The following is an 18135-nucleotide window of genomic DNA, read 5'->3' as shown; positions in this document are numbered from 1 at the left end:
AAAACTGATTCGATAAAATGGTTGGGCCACTGCTAGTATGAATAGAGAGGGAGAGAGAGGTCAGCCCGCAGGCCGTGCAAGGCCAAGAGAATACCAGGTAAGGAAATGGGCTAGACTGAGTTCCTCCCGAGGCCAGGATGTGTTTATTAAAAACATTTAACTTTTGTTTTATTTCTAGGGAATTTTATATTTGTAGAGTTCTTACAAACTCGATCTAAAAATTCTACAAATTGGACGTTTGAGTCGAGGACTTATTTGCTTAGTATTTGAGGGCATTTTACTGTACGTTCGAGGAATGTGGTACGGGTCGTCATGAGAAAAGGAAGAAAAAAAATGCCATAAGCTGTTTATATAAATAATGGGTCGATTATATATGCTATGTTTTTGTCCTTTTACATATAAATTATAGAACAATAGTTTGTTTGATAAATTTATTTGTATTTAACTGAATATTGATCAAAGTTTTAAATTCCTGAGAAAATACAAATATAGAATGAATCGTTTGTGTCTATTAGCAAGCACCTTCATGACCGACTAGATTGCTCAGTTGTATCGGTCAATTTCTTAGCTCGTACAGTACGATTTTATCATGCAAATCATTCGGGAGGTGCGTGGCTGGATAGAAGATAAGGGTTTGGCAAATCACCTGCGCGCGAGCATACATTTGGGCAGCAACACCAACGCGAGAAACCAAACCACACAGAACTACATACAAATCGAAAGGAGCTAGAAATCTACTGACGAATCAATCCACGAACGCGTACTGCTCGTAGCGCACGCTGCAGTCCACGAGCACGGCCCTGGCACCGACGCTGTACCCGCAGGAGGCGTCCATCTGGCTCACGGCGGAGCGGAGGCAGGCAGCGCAGTCCGCGGCGGACAGCGCCGCCCGGCACGCGGCGTGCCCGTACGCGAAGGCGGCCGGGTACGGGGAGATGTCGTAGAAGTCGTGGCCTGCCCGGACCGGCGTGGCGGACAACAGCTCCGACAGCACGAACGTTAGGCTCGTCGCGAAGGGGTCCCCGGCGCCGTAGGACGCGCCATTGCACAGCACCGAGAGCGCCTCCGTGTTGGGCGTCGCGGCCATGGCGCCGCGCGTGTGCGAGGAAGCGAGCAGCAGCCACAGCATCAGCATGATGGGAGTAACGAGGAAGGGTGGCGGTGCTGGTGCCTGACGGGTTGGAGATGCCATGGTGCTCGATGTATTTTTGTGCGTGTATAGTAAGTAGCACCTTTTGACTGTGATCTTCTTGTTCTTGGGGAAAAAAATAGGCAAGACGTACGTATAGGTCGAGGCCGGCTTGGCCTGCCGGCCGGCCGGCATATGGTATGTGGTCTTTGTCATGGCGTGCGTCGTGGGATCCTCCTGTTGGGGACTTGTTCTTAAATGCTTCGAATTAAGAACAAGGCAACATAAAAAGTGTTAAGTGTTAAAGTCCTTCGTCCTTCGAAGCATTATGTCCCTTCGGGAAATAATGAGTTTCGGACGAAGATCATAAGAAACATACCTTCGTAAACATAACAAGTAATGACGAAGGATTCATATAAAGCATGAAATATAATATAAGCATCATCATAGGATCATTTCTATTTTATTAACATGGAAAAATAGAAATGATTTCAAATTACAAATGTACCTTCGGTCCTGAGAGAAGATAAAAAGTACAAGCGTGACGCAAAAGCAAAATGCCAAGTCAGCGTGAACAGTACGGGAGTACTGTTCATCTATTTATAGACGCGGGACACAGCCCACGTAAAATTACATTTATGTCCATTACATTTGTCAATGACTTATGGAAACCTGACAAGGTCCACGTAGTCTTTTCATCTTTAAGTCGGTTCCCCTCTCTGCTATCGCGACGAAGCTTCCCTGCGCACAGCTTCGGCTGTGCACCATCCTTCGTGGAGCTTGGTAATCAGCCCGTCCTTCGTCTGGTTCAGGCTTCGTCCTGACCGCACTTCATGTTCGTAATTCTGAGTCCGAAGGTACCTGTTCACATAATCTACTTGGAAAACATTGTTAAATCATGTTTTTGAGGACCTTCGGAGGACGAAGGCCCCCAACAGTAGCCCCTCGCAATATTAATTTGTTTGAAATAATAAATTCAGATTGCGACATGAACGAAGGCTTTATGCCGAAGGTCCGAAAAAACACCTTCCCTTTGCTAGAATAGCAACATTCAATGACAAGTGGGGTCTTTCAACTTTCAACGCATCAAGCGTATAAATACGGCCATACCGCAAACTTATTTTGCACGCTTTCTGGCCAACCACTCTTGCTCACTCATTTTTTAGCTCTCGTGCACTGTGATCTGCTAAGCTTTTAGCTTTGAAGCTTCGGCTTTGAAAACAGTTTTTTAGTGTTTCCGAAGATGTCTGAAGCTGCTAAGAAGGCTGCTGCTGAAATGAAGCTGAGTCTTGATGAAGAGAAGAACTTAGGGTTTCTTATAGCAATGTCGAAGACCAACACAGAAAAGATCACCAGGGAAATTCTGGAAGGGCTGTCTGAAGATACTGGTGACAGTGAAAGTTATGATGTGGACAGCGGTGGCGAAGACTCCGAAGATCGCCCCTGGCGACCAAGCCATTCAGTTTATGGTAAATCAACTATCAAAGAGAATCATCTTGTTAATATGAGAGGAAGGTATTTCCGGGATCTGTCCATTGTGAGGGCGGACGAAGGGGAAAAGACTTGTCCACACCCTGAAGAAAATGAAGTTGTGGTGTACCGAAGCTTTTTGAAAGCCGGATTGCGATTCCCCTTGAGCAGCTTCGTCGTGGAGGTGTTGAAAATCTTCGAAGTCTATCTTCATCAACTTACTCCAGAGGCTATTATAAGGCTAAATATCTTCGTGTGGGCCACGAGAAGCCAAGGTCTGAAGCCTGACGCAAGAAGCTTCTGTAATGTTCATGAATTATTATATGAAACAAAACCTTGGGGCAAAGAACAGTACCATAACAACTTTGGCTGCTACAGCTTCGTCTCTCGGTCCGGGGCAAGCTGTCCCGTACCAACCTTTCGGAAGAGATGGCCCGGGGATTGGATGACAGAATGGTTTTATGTGAAGAATGACTTATCAGTACGAGAAGACATCAAAGGTATAATTATGCGTCCTATTTGGCAAAGCTTCGGCCTTCGGAGGCCGAAGGTTGAAATGAACGAAGCCGCCGAAGAGTGCCAAAGAGCCTTCGGCGTTGTCTGCTCTTTTATAGGAACAAGGGACTTAGTACAAGAGCATATTGCCTTCAGGGTGTGGCCGCTTGCGGAGAAATGGGAAATGCCACAAGAAATCGTTAAAAAGGCCGACGAAGGTGGACTCGTCAGATTTAAGTACACTTTTAAATTTGAAGATAAATTTATTGAGCCAGACGATGAGTGGTTGAAAAGCATTGACAATTTAAGTGATGAGCTGCTTGGGACATACTCGAAGGCCGAAGATACTGCAATGTCAGCAGCCTTCGGAGGCCGAAAAAAGAAAAGGCTGAATCGGGTATTTGATGCCATCGGGTTCGTCTACCCTGACTATTGCTACCCCATTCGAAGGCAGAAGAGAAAAAATACAACCTCTGCAAAAGAAGAAACTACAGCTGCTCCTAGCGAGCCAGAACCGAAAAGGAAGAAGATAAAGGTTCTTACTTATCGACCGCGTTATATTGAACCAGCTTCGGTGCCTGAATTTACCGGAGAGACTTCTTCGGCCACCGAAGCTGAAAAACCAGCCGAGCCAACTTTGCTGCCAGAAGCCACAGAAACAGCCGAAATACCAACAAAGACAAAATTGGAGCAATCAAAAATTTTGTTATCAGAAACGAAAGAGAAGGCTGAAGCGCCATTCACAGAAAAAATGGAAGAGGTAAAGGAAGCAACCGAGGACTCCAAAACATCAGAAGTTTTGAGTCCTGTGGCAATCATTGAAACAGTAAGTAATCAAAAAGTGCCAGCAGTGACTCCGAAAAGAAGGAGAATGGCTAATGTGCTAGATGTGCTGGAAACGATCAAATCTTCAAGCACCCCTCCGAAGAAGGCTGCCGTCACTCCTGAAACAACAGTCGAAGCTTCGGGTTCTAAAGCTCCAGAGCAAGATACTGAAGCCGAAGCTGGGCCCTCAGAGCCCTCAAAGGCAAAGACCTTGGAAAGTGAGGCAGAAAAAATAACAAAGCCAACTTTTGCTGAAGGAACCGGTGTTGTTACCCCCGAAGCATCCAAAATTCGTGATTATATTTTTCGTCATGCTTCGGGGAAAAAATTAACAGAAAAAGAAGAACAAGAGGCCCAACACTATGCCCAAAAGTTGAAATATCCAAAGGGGGCGTTGATATTTAATGGCAGTGGAGAAGAAGATTTCTTGTATTGCCTCCCTGACAGCAAGGAAATTTCTGTCTGTCGGGAGATAAGCAGAAGCTTCGGATTTCCAACTTTAGAAGACGGACTTTCGGTGCTGTCAAAGAACGATCTGGCTGACAGCCTAGCTTACAACAGTTTAAAGGTGCGACAAATGGAATTCTTATATTTTTATTGAATTCAAAATTTTTCGTTTGTTTAAAACTATTAACACAGACATATTCCTTGTCTGCAGGGCCTGATACTCAGCAATGCCCTCAGAGCACAGAAAGATGCTGAGGACGAAGGATGTACTATAGCCCTGAGCAACCTTCGTTCCGAAGTAATTGAACTGAGGAACGAAGGTCTCGAAAAAGACAAGATATTGCATTCCTTAATAAATAAAATAAAAGAAGACGAAGCTATTTTCAAAGGTCAGGCCGAAGCTCAGAAGTGTGAAATTGAAAACCTTCGTAAACAATTAGCCAGAGCTAAAGAGGAATGCATACTTGAAGAAACAAGGCGAGAACTCAGCGACCAATGGGCAAATCATTTAGAAGAAACTGTTAAAGAGCTTCGGTCAGCCAAGAAGAAATGCTTCGACAAATCTATAGAGTGTGTCAAGAAAATAAAAACTAGCTTCGCCAGCGTTGGCGCATTTTCGCAAGAAGAAAACTTTATAAGAGGTAACCCCGAAGGACCCCTGGAATGGATCAATCATGAGGCGGAGGCCTTCGAGGAAATCCTGAGTAGCCGCGGTGACATCTGCGCTTTTTCTGGTGCCAGAGGGATTGCCACTATTTTGGAGGGGAAAGGATGTGAACATGTAAAGATTTTATCGCAGTCCGAAGCCACCTTGTCCACTGAAGATATAAAAGATCCTTCAGCCGAAGCTAGCGCGGTTGGGGGAAAATTTTTCACCGACATCTGGGACAACGGTGGTAGAGAAATGGCCCAAGAAATTATTCAGAAAAGCGAGAAAGGGATTCATGAGGCTAGAAAAGTAGCCGAGGCTGCTGAGAAAAACGCAGAGCCCGAAGGGCAAATAGGTACTAGCGAATAGTTTTCATTGCATTATAACTTTTAATTTTATAGCTCGTTCGCGATCTGTAATAATGATGTAATAGTATCCCGTCCTCACTCAGATCCTACTAAAGCATCTTCGGGCCCTCAGCCTAAAGATGACGACGAAATTAAAAAGATGGCCGAAGCTATCATGGATCAGGTTGTCGATCGACTGCTGAACGAAGCTGCAGAGATAGTACTTAGGGAAGACTAAGTGCTATTGCAAAAAACATTTGATATATGATTTGTGTAATATTCTGTAATCCTGTATGTAATATACTTGTTTTATGATTCAATTCTTTACGATGCATGAAACTTTAAACACGTACCATTTTTGAGTCTTCGACGAAAAAACACCTTCCCTTCTTTTCATGCTTCGTGAAGAAGAATTTATCATTTATCACGACAATATCCATAGTGTTCTGATAAGAAATATCCAAGCTTCGTAAAAATAATCTCCGAAACTATACCTCGAAGATCAATATTGTTTCTCCCTGTAACTTGGCATGATTTGCCCTTTTTCAAAGCATTTTCCGAAGATCGATAACATGCCCCCTTCTTGTGCCACATGCAGCATGATGTATGATGATTATGCTATGCAAAATGATGTGATGATGTTATGTTATGCAGAATGATATTTTGTGCCGAAGATACGCACATTCCTGCAATGGGGCACAATCTTTTGTATCAATACTGACTTTTCATTATAAGTCTCCCTTAGGAGCTTCTTCGCCTTTTACTTCAGCGAAATCAGCGTTTATTTTTCGCTGTAAGTTCTGCATCCCCTTAGGAACGTCTTTGGAACTTCTTCGCCTTTTACTTAGGCGGTATAAGCTCTGCATTCCCTTAGGAACGTCTTTGGAGCTTCTTCGCCTTTTACTTAGGCGGTATCAGTGTTGACTTTTCGCTGTATGCTCTGCATTCCTTTTGGAACGACTTTGGAGCAGAAAACTTACACTGCGCTCCCTTCGGAACGACTTTTTGTGACTTCGTCAGACTTACTCTGCGTTCCTTAGAACGACTTTTTGTTACTTCGAAGGATTTTCGATAGTCCGAAGGTCCTTTTTATTATCACAAACCTGTGAAGAAAACATATTTTTCTTGTAGGAATCAACGAAACCGATTACATGAAACCTAAACAATGTCCTTTATTACAAAAAATAAAACTGAATGAAAAAGATTGCTATTAAGGTAGGATATTTGTCAATAGATGTGTTTTGACTCTGGCACGGTGCTGTTGACCGTGCGAGCTTCGGACTGTTCTCTGAAGTCCCTTTGATGTGGAGCATATTGACTCCCTTCTGGCTGCTGGCCTTGTTGCAACGGAGGTGGAGGCGGGGGCTGTTGCCAGGAAGCTGAAGGCTGACTTGCCGAAGCAGCAGAGAGTGCAGGATGGTTGCCCACATATTCTGGGATGTAGGGCGAATGATACGAAGCAGTGTGCATGACCTGCTTCGGCTGAGCCTGTTGCGCGGCAGCTTCGGCTATCTCTTTTTGCTTCTGAATGGTAACATGACACATCCTGGTAGTATGACCTTTGTTTTCACCACAGAATAAGCAAAATATTCTTCTGGGTTGATCCCCGAATCTTCCGCCGAAGCCCCTGGCGCCTCTGCCTCTTGGAGCTGGTGGTCGGAAGGAGCTTTGCTGTTGCCCCGAAGCCTGTGAAGAGCACTGCGGTCTGTTCTGCTGACTCCCCTTATCATCATTCTGAGTGGAGTTGTGGATGGACCTGACATGCCTCGGATAGGATCTTCCTCCGAAGCCCCTGGTCATTTCGGAAAATCTGAAGGCCTCCTCCCTTCTTTGGCGAAAGTCATTGTCAGCACGAATGTACTCGTCCATCTTTTGGAGCAGCTTCTCCAGGGTCTGAGGAGGCTTCCTAGCAAAGTATTGAGCAGCAGGTCCAGGACGAAGCCCCTTGATCATGGCTTCGGTGACAATTTCATTGGGCACCGTTGGTGCCTGCGCCCTCAAACGCAAGAACCTTCTGACATACGCCTGAAGGTATTCTTCATGATCCTGAGTGCACTGGAACAAGGCTTGAGCAGTGACCGGCTTCGTCTGAAATCCTTGAAAGCTGGTCAATAACATATCCTTCAGCTTCTGCCATGAAGTGATCGTTCCTGGCCGAAGGGAGGAATACCAGGTCTGAGCAACACTCCTGACGGCCATAACGAAAGACTTTGCCATTACTGCAGCATTGCCACCATACGAAGACACTGTTGCTTCGTAACTCATCAAGAACTGCTTTGGGTCCGAATGGCCATCGAACATGGGAAGCTGGGGTGGCTTATAGGACGAAGGCCAAGGTGTAGCCTGCAGCTCAGCGGACAGAGGAGAAGCATCGTCGAAAACAAAATTTCCATGATGAAAATTATCATACCAGTCATCTTCATTGAAGAAGCCCTCCTGATGAAGGTCTTTTTGTTGAGGCCTTCGGTTCTGCTCATCGTGGGTAAGGTGACGGACTTCTTCAGAAGCTTCGTCTATCTGCCTCTGCAGCTCAGCTAGCCTGGCCATCTTCTCCTTCTTCCTCTGCACCTGTTGATGTAGCATCTCCATGTCCCTGATCTCTTGGTCTAGTTCATCCTCCTGAATCGTCGGGCTGACAGCCTTCCTCTTCTGGTTTCGGGCCTCCCGGAGAGAGACGGTCTCCTGGTTGGGGTCCAGCGGTTGCAGTGCTGCAGCCCCAGTCGCTGAAGCTTTCTTCGGTGCCATAGCGAGGGTCTATAGCTTCCGAAGGTGTTCAAAAAACTCGAAGTGGAAGTGAGTTCACCGGAGGTGGGCGCCAATGTTGGGGACTTGTTCTTAAATGCTTCGAATTAAGAACAAGGCAACATAAAAAGTGTTAAGTGTTAAAGTCCTTCGTCCTTCGAAGCATTATGTCCCTTCGGGAAATAATGAGTTTCGGACGAAGATCATAAGAAACATACCTTCGTAAACATAACAAGTAATGACGAAGGATTCATATAAAGCATGAAATATAATATAAGCATCATCATAGGATCATTTCTATTTTATTAACATGGAAAAATAGAAATGATTTCAAATTACAAATGTACCTTCGGTCCTGAGAGAAGATAAAAAGTACAAGCGTGACGCAAAAGCAAAATGCCAAGTCAGCGTGAACAGTACGGGAGTACTGTTCATCTATTTATAGACGCGGGACACAGCCCACGTAAAATTACATTTATGTCCATTACATTTGTCAATGACTTATGGAAACCTGACAAGGTCCACGTAGTCTTTTCATCTTTAAGTCGGTTCCCCTCTCTGCTATCGCGACGAAGCTTCCCTGCGCACAGCTTCGGCTGTGCACCATCCTTCGTGGAGCTTGGTAATCAGCCCGTCCTTCGTCTGGTTCAGGCTTCGTCCTGACCGCACTTCATGTTCGTAATTCTGAGTCCGAAGGTACCTGTTCACATAATCTACTTGGAAAACATTGTTAAATCATGTTTTTGAGGACCTTCGGAGGACGAAGGCCCCCAACAGTCCATTATTGGTGGTTGATGTAAAGCAACACATGTGACTACGCTTGTTTTTTTAGGGTGTATCTATCATGCAGCAGCCCATAGGCCATAGTGGAGGATTAGGCCAATTTGGGAGGAAGGGGGGCTAAGAGCATCTCCAAAAGACTCCTCATTTTTAGCTCTATATTTGACTATCTATTTAACTTTTCATAAAGATTACACTCTATATGTAGCATCTCACTCCAACAGACTATCTATCTAGTTTGGCCAGTCAGGTGGCTAGCCAAATTTGGCTAGTGAGAGAGTCAATTTGAAGAGCCGGATAGCTTGGCGAGTCAGATAGCTAACCTGTTGGAGAGTTATTTTGCTATTTAGTAGCCAAAATGGCTTGGCGAGTTATTTAGCTAGTCTCTTGGAGATGCTCTAAACTCACTTCATATATAACTAACGGCTAGTTTGAGAGCCACAAAATCGGGGATTATAGGGGCTAAAATCACTTTCTTATTCAGTAGATTTTAGCACCTCCAATCTCCTCCGGTTTTTGACTCTCAAACTAGCACTAAATGTATTATTCAAATGTCATTTCTAGGAATTATTTACCCTGGGAAATGAGGGGATTCCAAGGGGATTTGGTTTCCAAACTGGCACTCAATTCTTTTGTCTATGCTTATCTATATGAAAATTCTCCTCAGCTATTGTTGTCTTTATGAAAACGATACGGTTACGAGGCCCCAGTTACTGGATTTTTTGTTATGATTTTCAACCCTATGCATGAGGATGCCTTATGCTACTCCTAAGGACATGGGAGTTGACTACCGCTTTTGAAAAATATTTCATTCTGATTTTTTTATTTCATTGTGCTCTATAATACTAAGAATGATCGAGTGTTGTCTATCAAGTTTATTGACTAGGATTATATTTGTCGGGGACCATAATTAGGGGTACCCTCAAGACTCCTAATCTCAGCTGGTAACCCCATCAGCACAAAGCTGCAAAGGCCTGATGGGTGCGATTAAGTCGAGGCTCGGTCTACTCAAGGGACACGATCTCGCCTCGCCCGAGCCCAGCCTCGTGCAAGGGCAGCCGACCCCGGAGGATTTACGTCTCGCCCGAGGACCCCCTCAAGCAACGGACACACCTTCAGCTCGCCCGAGGCCCAGTCTTCGCCAAGAAGCAACCTTGGCCAAGTCGCCACGACGATCGACCGTATCGCAGGAGCATTTAATGCAAAGATGACCTGACATCTTATCCTGACGCGCGCCCTTCAGTCGACAGAGCCGAAGTGACCGCAGTCACTTCGCCGCTCCACTGACTGGCTTGACAAGAGGACAGCGCCGCCTGCGCCGCTCCGACTGCTGTGCCACTCGACAGAGTGAGGCTGACAGCAGCCAAGTTCGGCCTCGGGCGCCATAGGAAACTCCGCATCGCCCGACCTCAGGGCTCGGACTCGGGCTCAGCCCCGGAAGACGACGAACTCCGTCTCGCCCGACCCCAGGGCTCGGACTCGGGCTCAGCCCCGGAAGACGACGAACTCCGCCTCGCCCGACCCAGGACTCGGACTCGGGCTCAGCCCCGGAAGACGACGAACTCCGCCTCGCCCGACCCCAGGGCTCGGACTCGGGCTCGGCCCCGGAAGACGACGAACTCCGCCTCGCCCGACCCCAGGGCTCGGACTCAGCCCTGGCCTCAGCCGACGGTCTCCGCCTCGCCCGACCCAGGGGCTCGGACTCGACCTCGGCCTCGGAAGAAAGACTCGACCTCAACCTCGGAGGAGCCTCCGCCTCGCCCAACCCAGGGCTCAGACCGACCACGTCACAGGAGGCGCCATCATTACCCTACCCCAAGCTAACTCAGTCTACGGGGAACAAGACCGGCGTCCCATCTGGCTCGCCCCGGTAAACAAGTAATGATGGCGCCCCGCATGCTCCATGACGACGGTGGCTCTCAGCCCCCTTACGGAAGCAAGGAGACGTCAGCAAGGACTCGACGGCCCCGACATCTGTCCTTCCGCCAGGCTCCAGCGCCCCTCCGACGGCCACGACACCACACGAACAGGGTGCCAAAACCTCTCCGGCTGCCATGACGGCATGTACTTAGGGCACTAGCTCTTCTCTGCTAGACACGTTAGCACACTGCTACACCTCCCATTGTACACCTGGACCCTCTCCTTACGCCTATAAAAGGAAGGTCCAGGGCCCTCTTACAGAGGGTTGGCCGCGCGGGGAAGGACGGGACGGCGCGCGCATAGGCCTCTCGCTCCCTCCCTCGCGGACGCTTGTAACCCCCTACTGCAAGCGCACTCGACCTGGGCGCGGGACAAACACGAAGGCCGCGGGTTTCCCCTTTTACGCCTGTCTCCCCCCTTCGCGCTCCGTCTCGCGCCGACCCATCTGGGCTGGGGCACGCGGCGACAATTTACTCGTCGGTCCAGGGACCCCCCGGGGTCGAAACGCCGATAGTTGGCGCGCCAGGTAGGGGCCTGCTGCGTGTTGACGAACAGCTTCCCGTCAAGCTCCAGATGGGTAGTCTCCAGCAACCTTTCCAGCCCGAGACGGTGCTCCGTTTCGGGAGTCTCGAGTTCATGTCCCTCGACGACAGCTACGACATGATACTCCTTCCTCCACCGCGTGACAGCGACAATGGCGGTCGACAACCCGCCCGCCGGCAGCGGAATCGACGACGTCTTCCCCACGTGGCGGAAGAACGACTTTCGGGTTTGTCCCGTCGCCTCCCCCGCCGACGGAGGAGGAGGCGGGGCAACCAAGGCCAAGTAGGAGGCGGCACCTCGTTGGCTGTCGAGCAAGTCGACGGCGCCGGCGCCCCAATGGGGGACACGACGGGCATCGACTTCGCGTCTGAGACGAAGACGAGCGCCGTCTCCCCACAACACGCCAACTCCAAGCGGACGGACGACGCCAGCACGCTCACAAAGGACTTGCTGGGCGTCACCCACGTACCTGAGACGACGGTGCGGTCTACCCCTGACGTGACTTCGTCACTGCCCGTCGACCAAGAGGTACCGACCGATTCCCATCTCGTGCCTTTTGGATTCAGCCTCGACCCACCAAGCAACTTCGCTTTGGTGGATGCTTTCGTAGAGGCGAGTCCAAACCCTCCAGGGTACGGTATGCGGTCACCCTGGGACCGGCTGATAGCCGACTCAACCTACGGGCCCTCGGGTTCCGAGGAAGATGACGAGCCCGACTTCTGTTGGGATTTCTCCGAACTTGGTAACCCCAGTGCCATGCGGGACTTCATGACCGCATGCGACTACTGCCTTTCCGACTGTTTTGACGGTAGCCGCAGCCTCGGCGACGAGGACTGCGGCCCAAGTCATGAATGTTTCCACGTCGATCTAGGGGGTCCCGGCGAAGGCAACCATATTGGTATACCGGAAAACGGTGATCCCCCTAGGCCTGTGCCTCGCATTGACATCCTTCGGGAGCTAGCTGTGGTCCCAGTCCCTGCAGGGGGTCAGGACGCACAGCTCGAGCAAATCAACGAGATGCAGGCCAGGCTCGACGAGGGAGCAGGAACGCTTGAGCCGTTCCGCCGGGACATCGGGCAGGAATGGGCAGGCCAACCTCCGGCCGGAGAAGCGCGTCATCTACCCCAGGGCATCCAGCACCGCATCGCCGACGATGTCAGGGCAAGAACGCCACCGGCCTCCAGTGGGGTCGGCCAGAACCTGGCTGCAGCGGCAATACTAATCCACGCGATGCCGGAGCCATCAACCACCGAGGGGCGGCGTATCCAGGGAGAGCTCAAGAATCTCCTGGAGGATGCCGCGATCCGATGGGCCGAAAGCTCTGCCTCCCGAAGGCTGGGGTACCCCTCGGAACATCGTGCCGCGACTTCCCGATTCATGTGGGAAGCCTCGGTCCACACCGGGCACACGCGCAACACAGCGCCTGCGGCCCCGGGTTGCCTCGGCAACGAACACCCTCACCGCAACCGTCGAACCCACCTCGACGAGAGGGTGCACCGAGGCTACCACCCTAGGCGTGGGGGACGCTACGACAGCGGGGAGGATCGGAGTCCCTCGCCCAAACCACCCGGTCTGCAGGCTTTCAGCCGGGCCATACGACGGGCGCCGTTCCCGACCCGGTTCCGAACCCCGACTACTATCACAAAGTACTTGGGGGAGACGAGGCCAGAACTGTGGCTCGCGGACTACCCGCTGGCCTGCCACCTGGGTGGAACGGACGATGACAATCTCATCATCCGCAACCTCCCCCTGTTCCTCTCCGACACCGCTCGAGCCTGGCTAGAGCACCTGCCTCCGGGGCAGATCTCCAACTGGGACGACCTGGTCCAAGCCTTCGCCGGCAACTTCCAAGGCACGTACGTGCGCCCTGGGAACTCCTGGGATCTCCGAAGCTGCCGCCAGCAGCCAGGGGAGTCTCTCCGGGACTACATCCGGCGATTCTCGAAGCAGCGCACCGAGCTGCCCAACGTCACCGACTCGGATGTCATCGGCGCGTTCCTCGCCGGCACCACCTGCCGTGACCTGGTGAGCAAGCTGGGCCGCAAGACCCCCACCAGGGCGAGCGAGCTGATGGACATCGCCACCAAGTTCGCCTCTGGCCAGGAGGCGGTTGAGGCCATCTTCCGGAAGGACAAGCAGCCCCAGGGCCGCCCACCGGAAGATGTCCTCGAGGCGTCAACTCAGCGCGGCACCAAGAAGAAAGGCAAGAAGAAGTCGCAAGCGAAACGCGACGCTGCCGACGCGGACCTTGTCGCCGCTGCCGAGTACAAGAACCCTCGGAAACCTCCCGGAGGCGCCAATCTCTTCGACAAGATGCTCAAGGAGCCGTGCCCCTATCATCAGGGGCCCGTCAAGCACACCCTTGAGGAGTGCGCCATGCTTCGGCGCCACTTTCACAAGGCCGGGCCACCTGCGGAGGGTGGCAGGGCCCGCGACGACGATAAGAAGGAAGATCGCAAAGCAGGGGAGTTCCCCGAGGTCCACGACTGCTTCATGATCTATGGTGGGCAAGTGGTGAACGCCTCGGCTCGGCACCGCAAGCAAGAGCGTCGGGAGGTCTGCTCGGTAAAGGTGGCGGCGCCAGTCTACCTAGACTGGTCTGAGAAGCCCATCACCTTCGACCAGGGCGACCACCCCGACCGCGTGCCGAGCCTGGGGAAATACCCGCTCGTTGTCGACCCCATCATCAGCAACGTCAGGCTCACCAAGGTCCTCATGGACGGAGGCAGCAGCCTCAACATCATCTACGCCGAGACCCTCGGGCTCCTGCGGATCGATCTGTCCTTGGTCCGGGCAGGCACGACACCTTTCCACGAGATCATCCCCGGGAAACGCGTCCAGCCCCTCGGACAACTCGATCTACCCGTCTGCTTCGGGACTCCCTCCAACTTCCGAAGGGAAACCCTCACGTTCGAGGTGGTCGGGTTCCGAGGAACCTACCACGCGGTGTTGGGGAGGCCATGCTACGCCAAGTTCATGGTTGTGGCAGAACCACCGGAATTATTCCAGCTTAAGTGCCTAAGTCACGCCTCAGGGGCCGTAACACACTTAAATCGGAATAACCCGTCAGTCCTTCAGATCTAGTCTGATAGAGCCACTTAACCAGGATCAAATTTCACAATCTCACTCGAAGGTGAGTCACAGAAGAAATACAATAAAACAGGAAACCTCAAATTAAGTACTGAGTTATTACATAAATCGGAGTTTTTGAGTAGCAAATAAAGTTCACAAAATAAAGTGCAGCGGATAATCGATGTCGTCGGTAATGAGGAAATGGGCAAGGCCTAGCCCACTACACCTCATGCTCCTCTCCTGCCAGAGCAACATCCCACTCGACCGTCCAACCCGGTGGCAGGGTGGTAGGCCAAGTCACACCATCAACCATTTCCTGAATGGTACCTGCAAAAATGGTGCCACAAGCAAGGCTGAGTATACTAATACTCAGCTAGACTTAACCGGTGTGAGGAGTCTACTCCTCTACCTCTAGACTATGCAGCTGTTTGGCTGAGGGGTTTGGTTTGCCAAAAGCACTAGCTGTTTCTAAAATCAATTTTTAGCTTTTCAAATTCTACCATCATTAACTTAGCTAGATTTGCTCCTTCTAAGCATACATGGTAACAATCAATTAGTTCAACCAACAAGTTATCTCATATAACCACATTTCACTTCTTACTCGATGCAGTACAAAGAATCAAGCAGTCTCATTAGCTGCGAGAAGCAGACGATTCGAATCGAGTTTTAAACCTTGCAAGGTAAACCTAAACACACGGCATGTCAGGGTACTCCGACCCCACACATGACAACCGTCCCCATCGATTCCCCGTTCGCGTCCAGGCCTCACCGCCTTGGCATACAATGCTCCACTGACCCCGGCTGCCGCCGTGCAGTGACCGCACTTGTACCCACCATAGCTAGCATGGGAGACCCTGTCTCAGGTCGCATGAGGGATAAAGTCCGCGCCCGGCTTCACTCAGGTACTAGGTTTACCGGTTACCATTTTTCCCGGCATGTGCTTAGTACGTTCAAAAGCTTGACTCAGGTATCCACACATTAATCCTTAATTCATTTTTCCGGTCTCATGGACAAGGCATCCTCCCTAGATCCAAGTCCATAGACCAACATAAATCCTGTTATCAAGATGAATACAATCAATTCCTGACCTCGCGCGAGTGCTAGAAAAATCACTCGACTTCTACCGAGATCCTGATTAGCAAGCAGCTACTCGACCTAGCATACTAGTATTCATCTCAAAAGGAATCCTAAGTTCATGCAACTAGAGGTTTCAAGCAACTCCTACACTTAAGTGCACATTGCAATCCTACAAGCAATAAGTGTAGTAAAGTAGCATATAATAACATGGTTATGCATAAAACTGGGGCTTGCCTTCAATTGCTGGGGCTGCGGGGAGATCCTCAATAGCAGCCTCTGAAGCCTGCTCCTGGTCCTCCTCTTGGACAGGTCCTTGCTCGGGGATGAGCACGTACTCTCCGTCGGCAAGATTGCAATCTAATGAATGCAATGCGTAAGATATATGCACGATATGATATGTGCTTTTAGAAATTACAACTTTAAAGGTGTATGGTCTTTTGAGTTTAAACAAGTTAACTTTTCTTACGTAAAACCCTTGGGTGGTATACTTGGTAAATTGGGTTAAACTTAGCTAAGGTAAGTGGTAGGTTAGATTTTGGGATTCTACTGAATTCCTTTTAAGTCTTAGTGATAAATGATAAGTTCTCAAGTTAGACTTATTGAGGTGGGGTTTATTTCTTCTTTCCTTTTCTTTTATTCCTTTAATGTTTTGGAGTAGGTTTGAACTACAAGTTGCTTTTATAAAATTCCAAAAATTCTGCAAAAATTACAGTGGCTTGTTACTGGTGTTTGTTGCTCTGTCTCAAAATTTGGGAATCAGAAGGTGAATAGTTTTCTCTGGACAAAATTACCAAATTCTAGGGCAGAAGGGGTACTTTGAACTACAACTATTATTTAACAGTGGGTAATTCTCTAAAACTTATTTTTCTGGCTTTTAGGTGTTATAACATGACTTAACACAAATTTCTAGCCATTAATATCTTTTAATTCTTTTCCTATGGTTTTCTTAAGGTTTCTAGCCAAATAGGTGCTTTCTACTACCACTATATTTGAAAAACATCAAACAACAAAGTTCTTATTTTTCTTAGTTAGTATTTTGTGCAAGAGCAATCATTCTGAAGTTTGGCTTCTTTTTGCTTAAGGGAAGGGGTGGTTTGCATTATTTGAATTAAGTGGCCTTTCTCATAATTTACTAACAAAAGGTATGGGTTTACTTCCTTTTCATGGGTTTGCATTTTTCTCTAGTGGCTTGTCTCATCATGGACTTAGCTGATTTTTGGTTGCCCATTATCACATTATTTGGGGTTGTTCATGATTTAGTTGGAAAATACCTTATTATCACTTTGCATTTAATTTCCTTACTTAAAGAGTTGGGTTGGGGTGCTCTGTATTTTTGTAGTGGGGCTCTGGTGGTTATAAGTTCACTGGATTTTTATTAATCACTTTGGTTATAGTCTTGCAACTCTAATATTTGATTTTCAGTCTATATAAGGCTAGTTAAAGCATCTTAATTAAAAACTGGTCCAAATTAATGGTCTCTGCATTTTTCCTAGGTTCTCTGTTGCATAAGTAAACTAGGAAAAATATTATTAATCACTGTTCATTAATTTCTAAGGCCTTTCTGATTTTCTCTAAGTTTTGGACAAAATAGCTTTAAATAAAAAACTACACCATATTTTCCAATGCTGGGGTTCCTACTATTTTTAAACAGTGTCTAAATAAGGTATAAACATCTACAAATTTTCTTAAGCTCAGCACAAAAGAAAAACTAATTTTTCTTAATTAAACAAGGTTTAGGGGGTTTCTGTTTTTAAATTTAAACTTAAAAATTTAGAACAGGAAGCATAGGGTTTACTATTTTTAAATGATAGATCATAATATTCCAGAGCTAGCAAAATTGGTTTGACAACTTTTTATTAAGATTTCATCAAGTTATGGATTTTCTAAGTTCTCTGGTCATTTTAAAAAGAATAACAGAATTGATTAAATGGAAATCCACTTTGCACTGGGGTCCCTGGCGGTTTTCTAAGTTTTCCTCGCGAATCAGTCCTTAGGTTACTATTCACATGAGTCGCTGACATTACAGAAAACCCCTCGGGTTCTACAGAACCTAACCCGAGGTCCTTCTTCTACCTTAAACAGTAGCCGCGGCGAAGAAAAGGGCGGAGGGGCTTACCGGCGGCGAGACTGTTCTGGTGAAGTGGTCGAGGATGAAGGGGAGGTCGCGGGGATCACAACGGTGTGCGGAACGCCGTCGGAGATGGCCGGAGTCGGTCGGTCCACGCGCGCAGGCGGGGATGCTCGTCAGCGGCGAGGAGACCGGCCTGGTCACGGCGAGATAGTTCAATCAAACAGGTCAGGGAGGTCCACAGAATGCCAGAGAAGATATGAGCGAAAGGAATCGGGCGGAGACTCACTGGATGGCTTGGTCCACGCGCGGCGGCGGAAGACCGAAGTCCGGTGAGGTCGATCTCGGGCCTCCGGTGAAGTCCGGTTGGGTCTGAGGGCTTGGCAAGCTTCACGGGCTACTGGCGGAGCTAGCCGAAGCACTGGCTGGGCTTGAGGGTGGCTGGAGTGGGCTGGCCACGGCGGCCGAAGCTCTGGCGGCAATGGCGGGCGGAATTAAGCTCGCCGGAGCTAAGGAAAGTTGGCTGGCCGGTGAGGGTGAGTGCGGGGCGAAGAGAGGTGCACCCGGGGAG

The 18135-nt window shown here is 49.0% G+C and overlaps 1 protein-coding gene across 1 annotated transcript; it reads right to left on the bottom strand.

Annotated features, from left to right (window-relative positions):
* Positions 1 to 630: 630 nt before the first annotated feature.
* LOC100277789 (uncharacterized) lies at positions 631 to 1259 on the bottom strand. Its single transcript, NM_001151269.2, has one exon. It carries the CDS (start codon positions 1190 to 1192, stop codon positions 746 to 748), a length of 447 nt encoding a protein of 148 aa, NP_001144741.2. The 5' UTR covers positions 1193 to 1259; the 3' UTR covers positions 631 to 745.
* Between the last annotated feature and the right edge of the window lie 16876 nt (positions 1260 to 18135).

This window comes from Zea mays, chromosome 7 (genome assembly GCF_902167145.1).
Source record: "Zea mays cultivar B73 chromosome 7, Zm-B73-REFERENCE-NAM-5.0, whole genome shotgun sequence".
NCBI classification, from domain to species: Eukaryota; Viridiplantae; Streptophyta; class Magnoliopsida; order Poales; family Poaceae; genus Zea; species Zea mays.
This window is presented reverse-complemented; position numbering and strand designations above follow the sequence as displayed.

Bases quoted from the DNA above. Each gene is read 5' to 3' on its own strand.
- LOC100277789 (NM_001151269.2), bottom strand. From the start codon at position 1,192: ATGGCATCTCCAACCCGTCAGGCACCAGCACCGCCACCCTTCCTCGTT.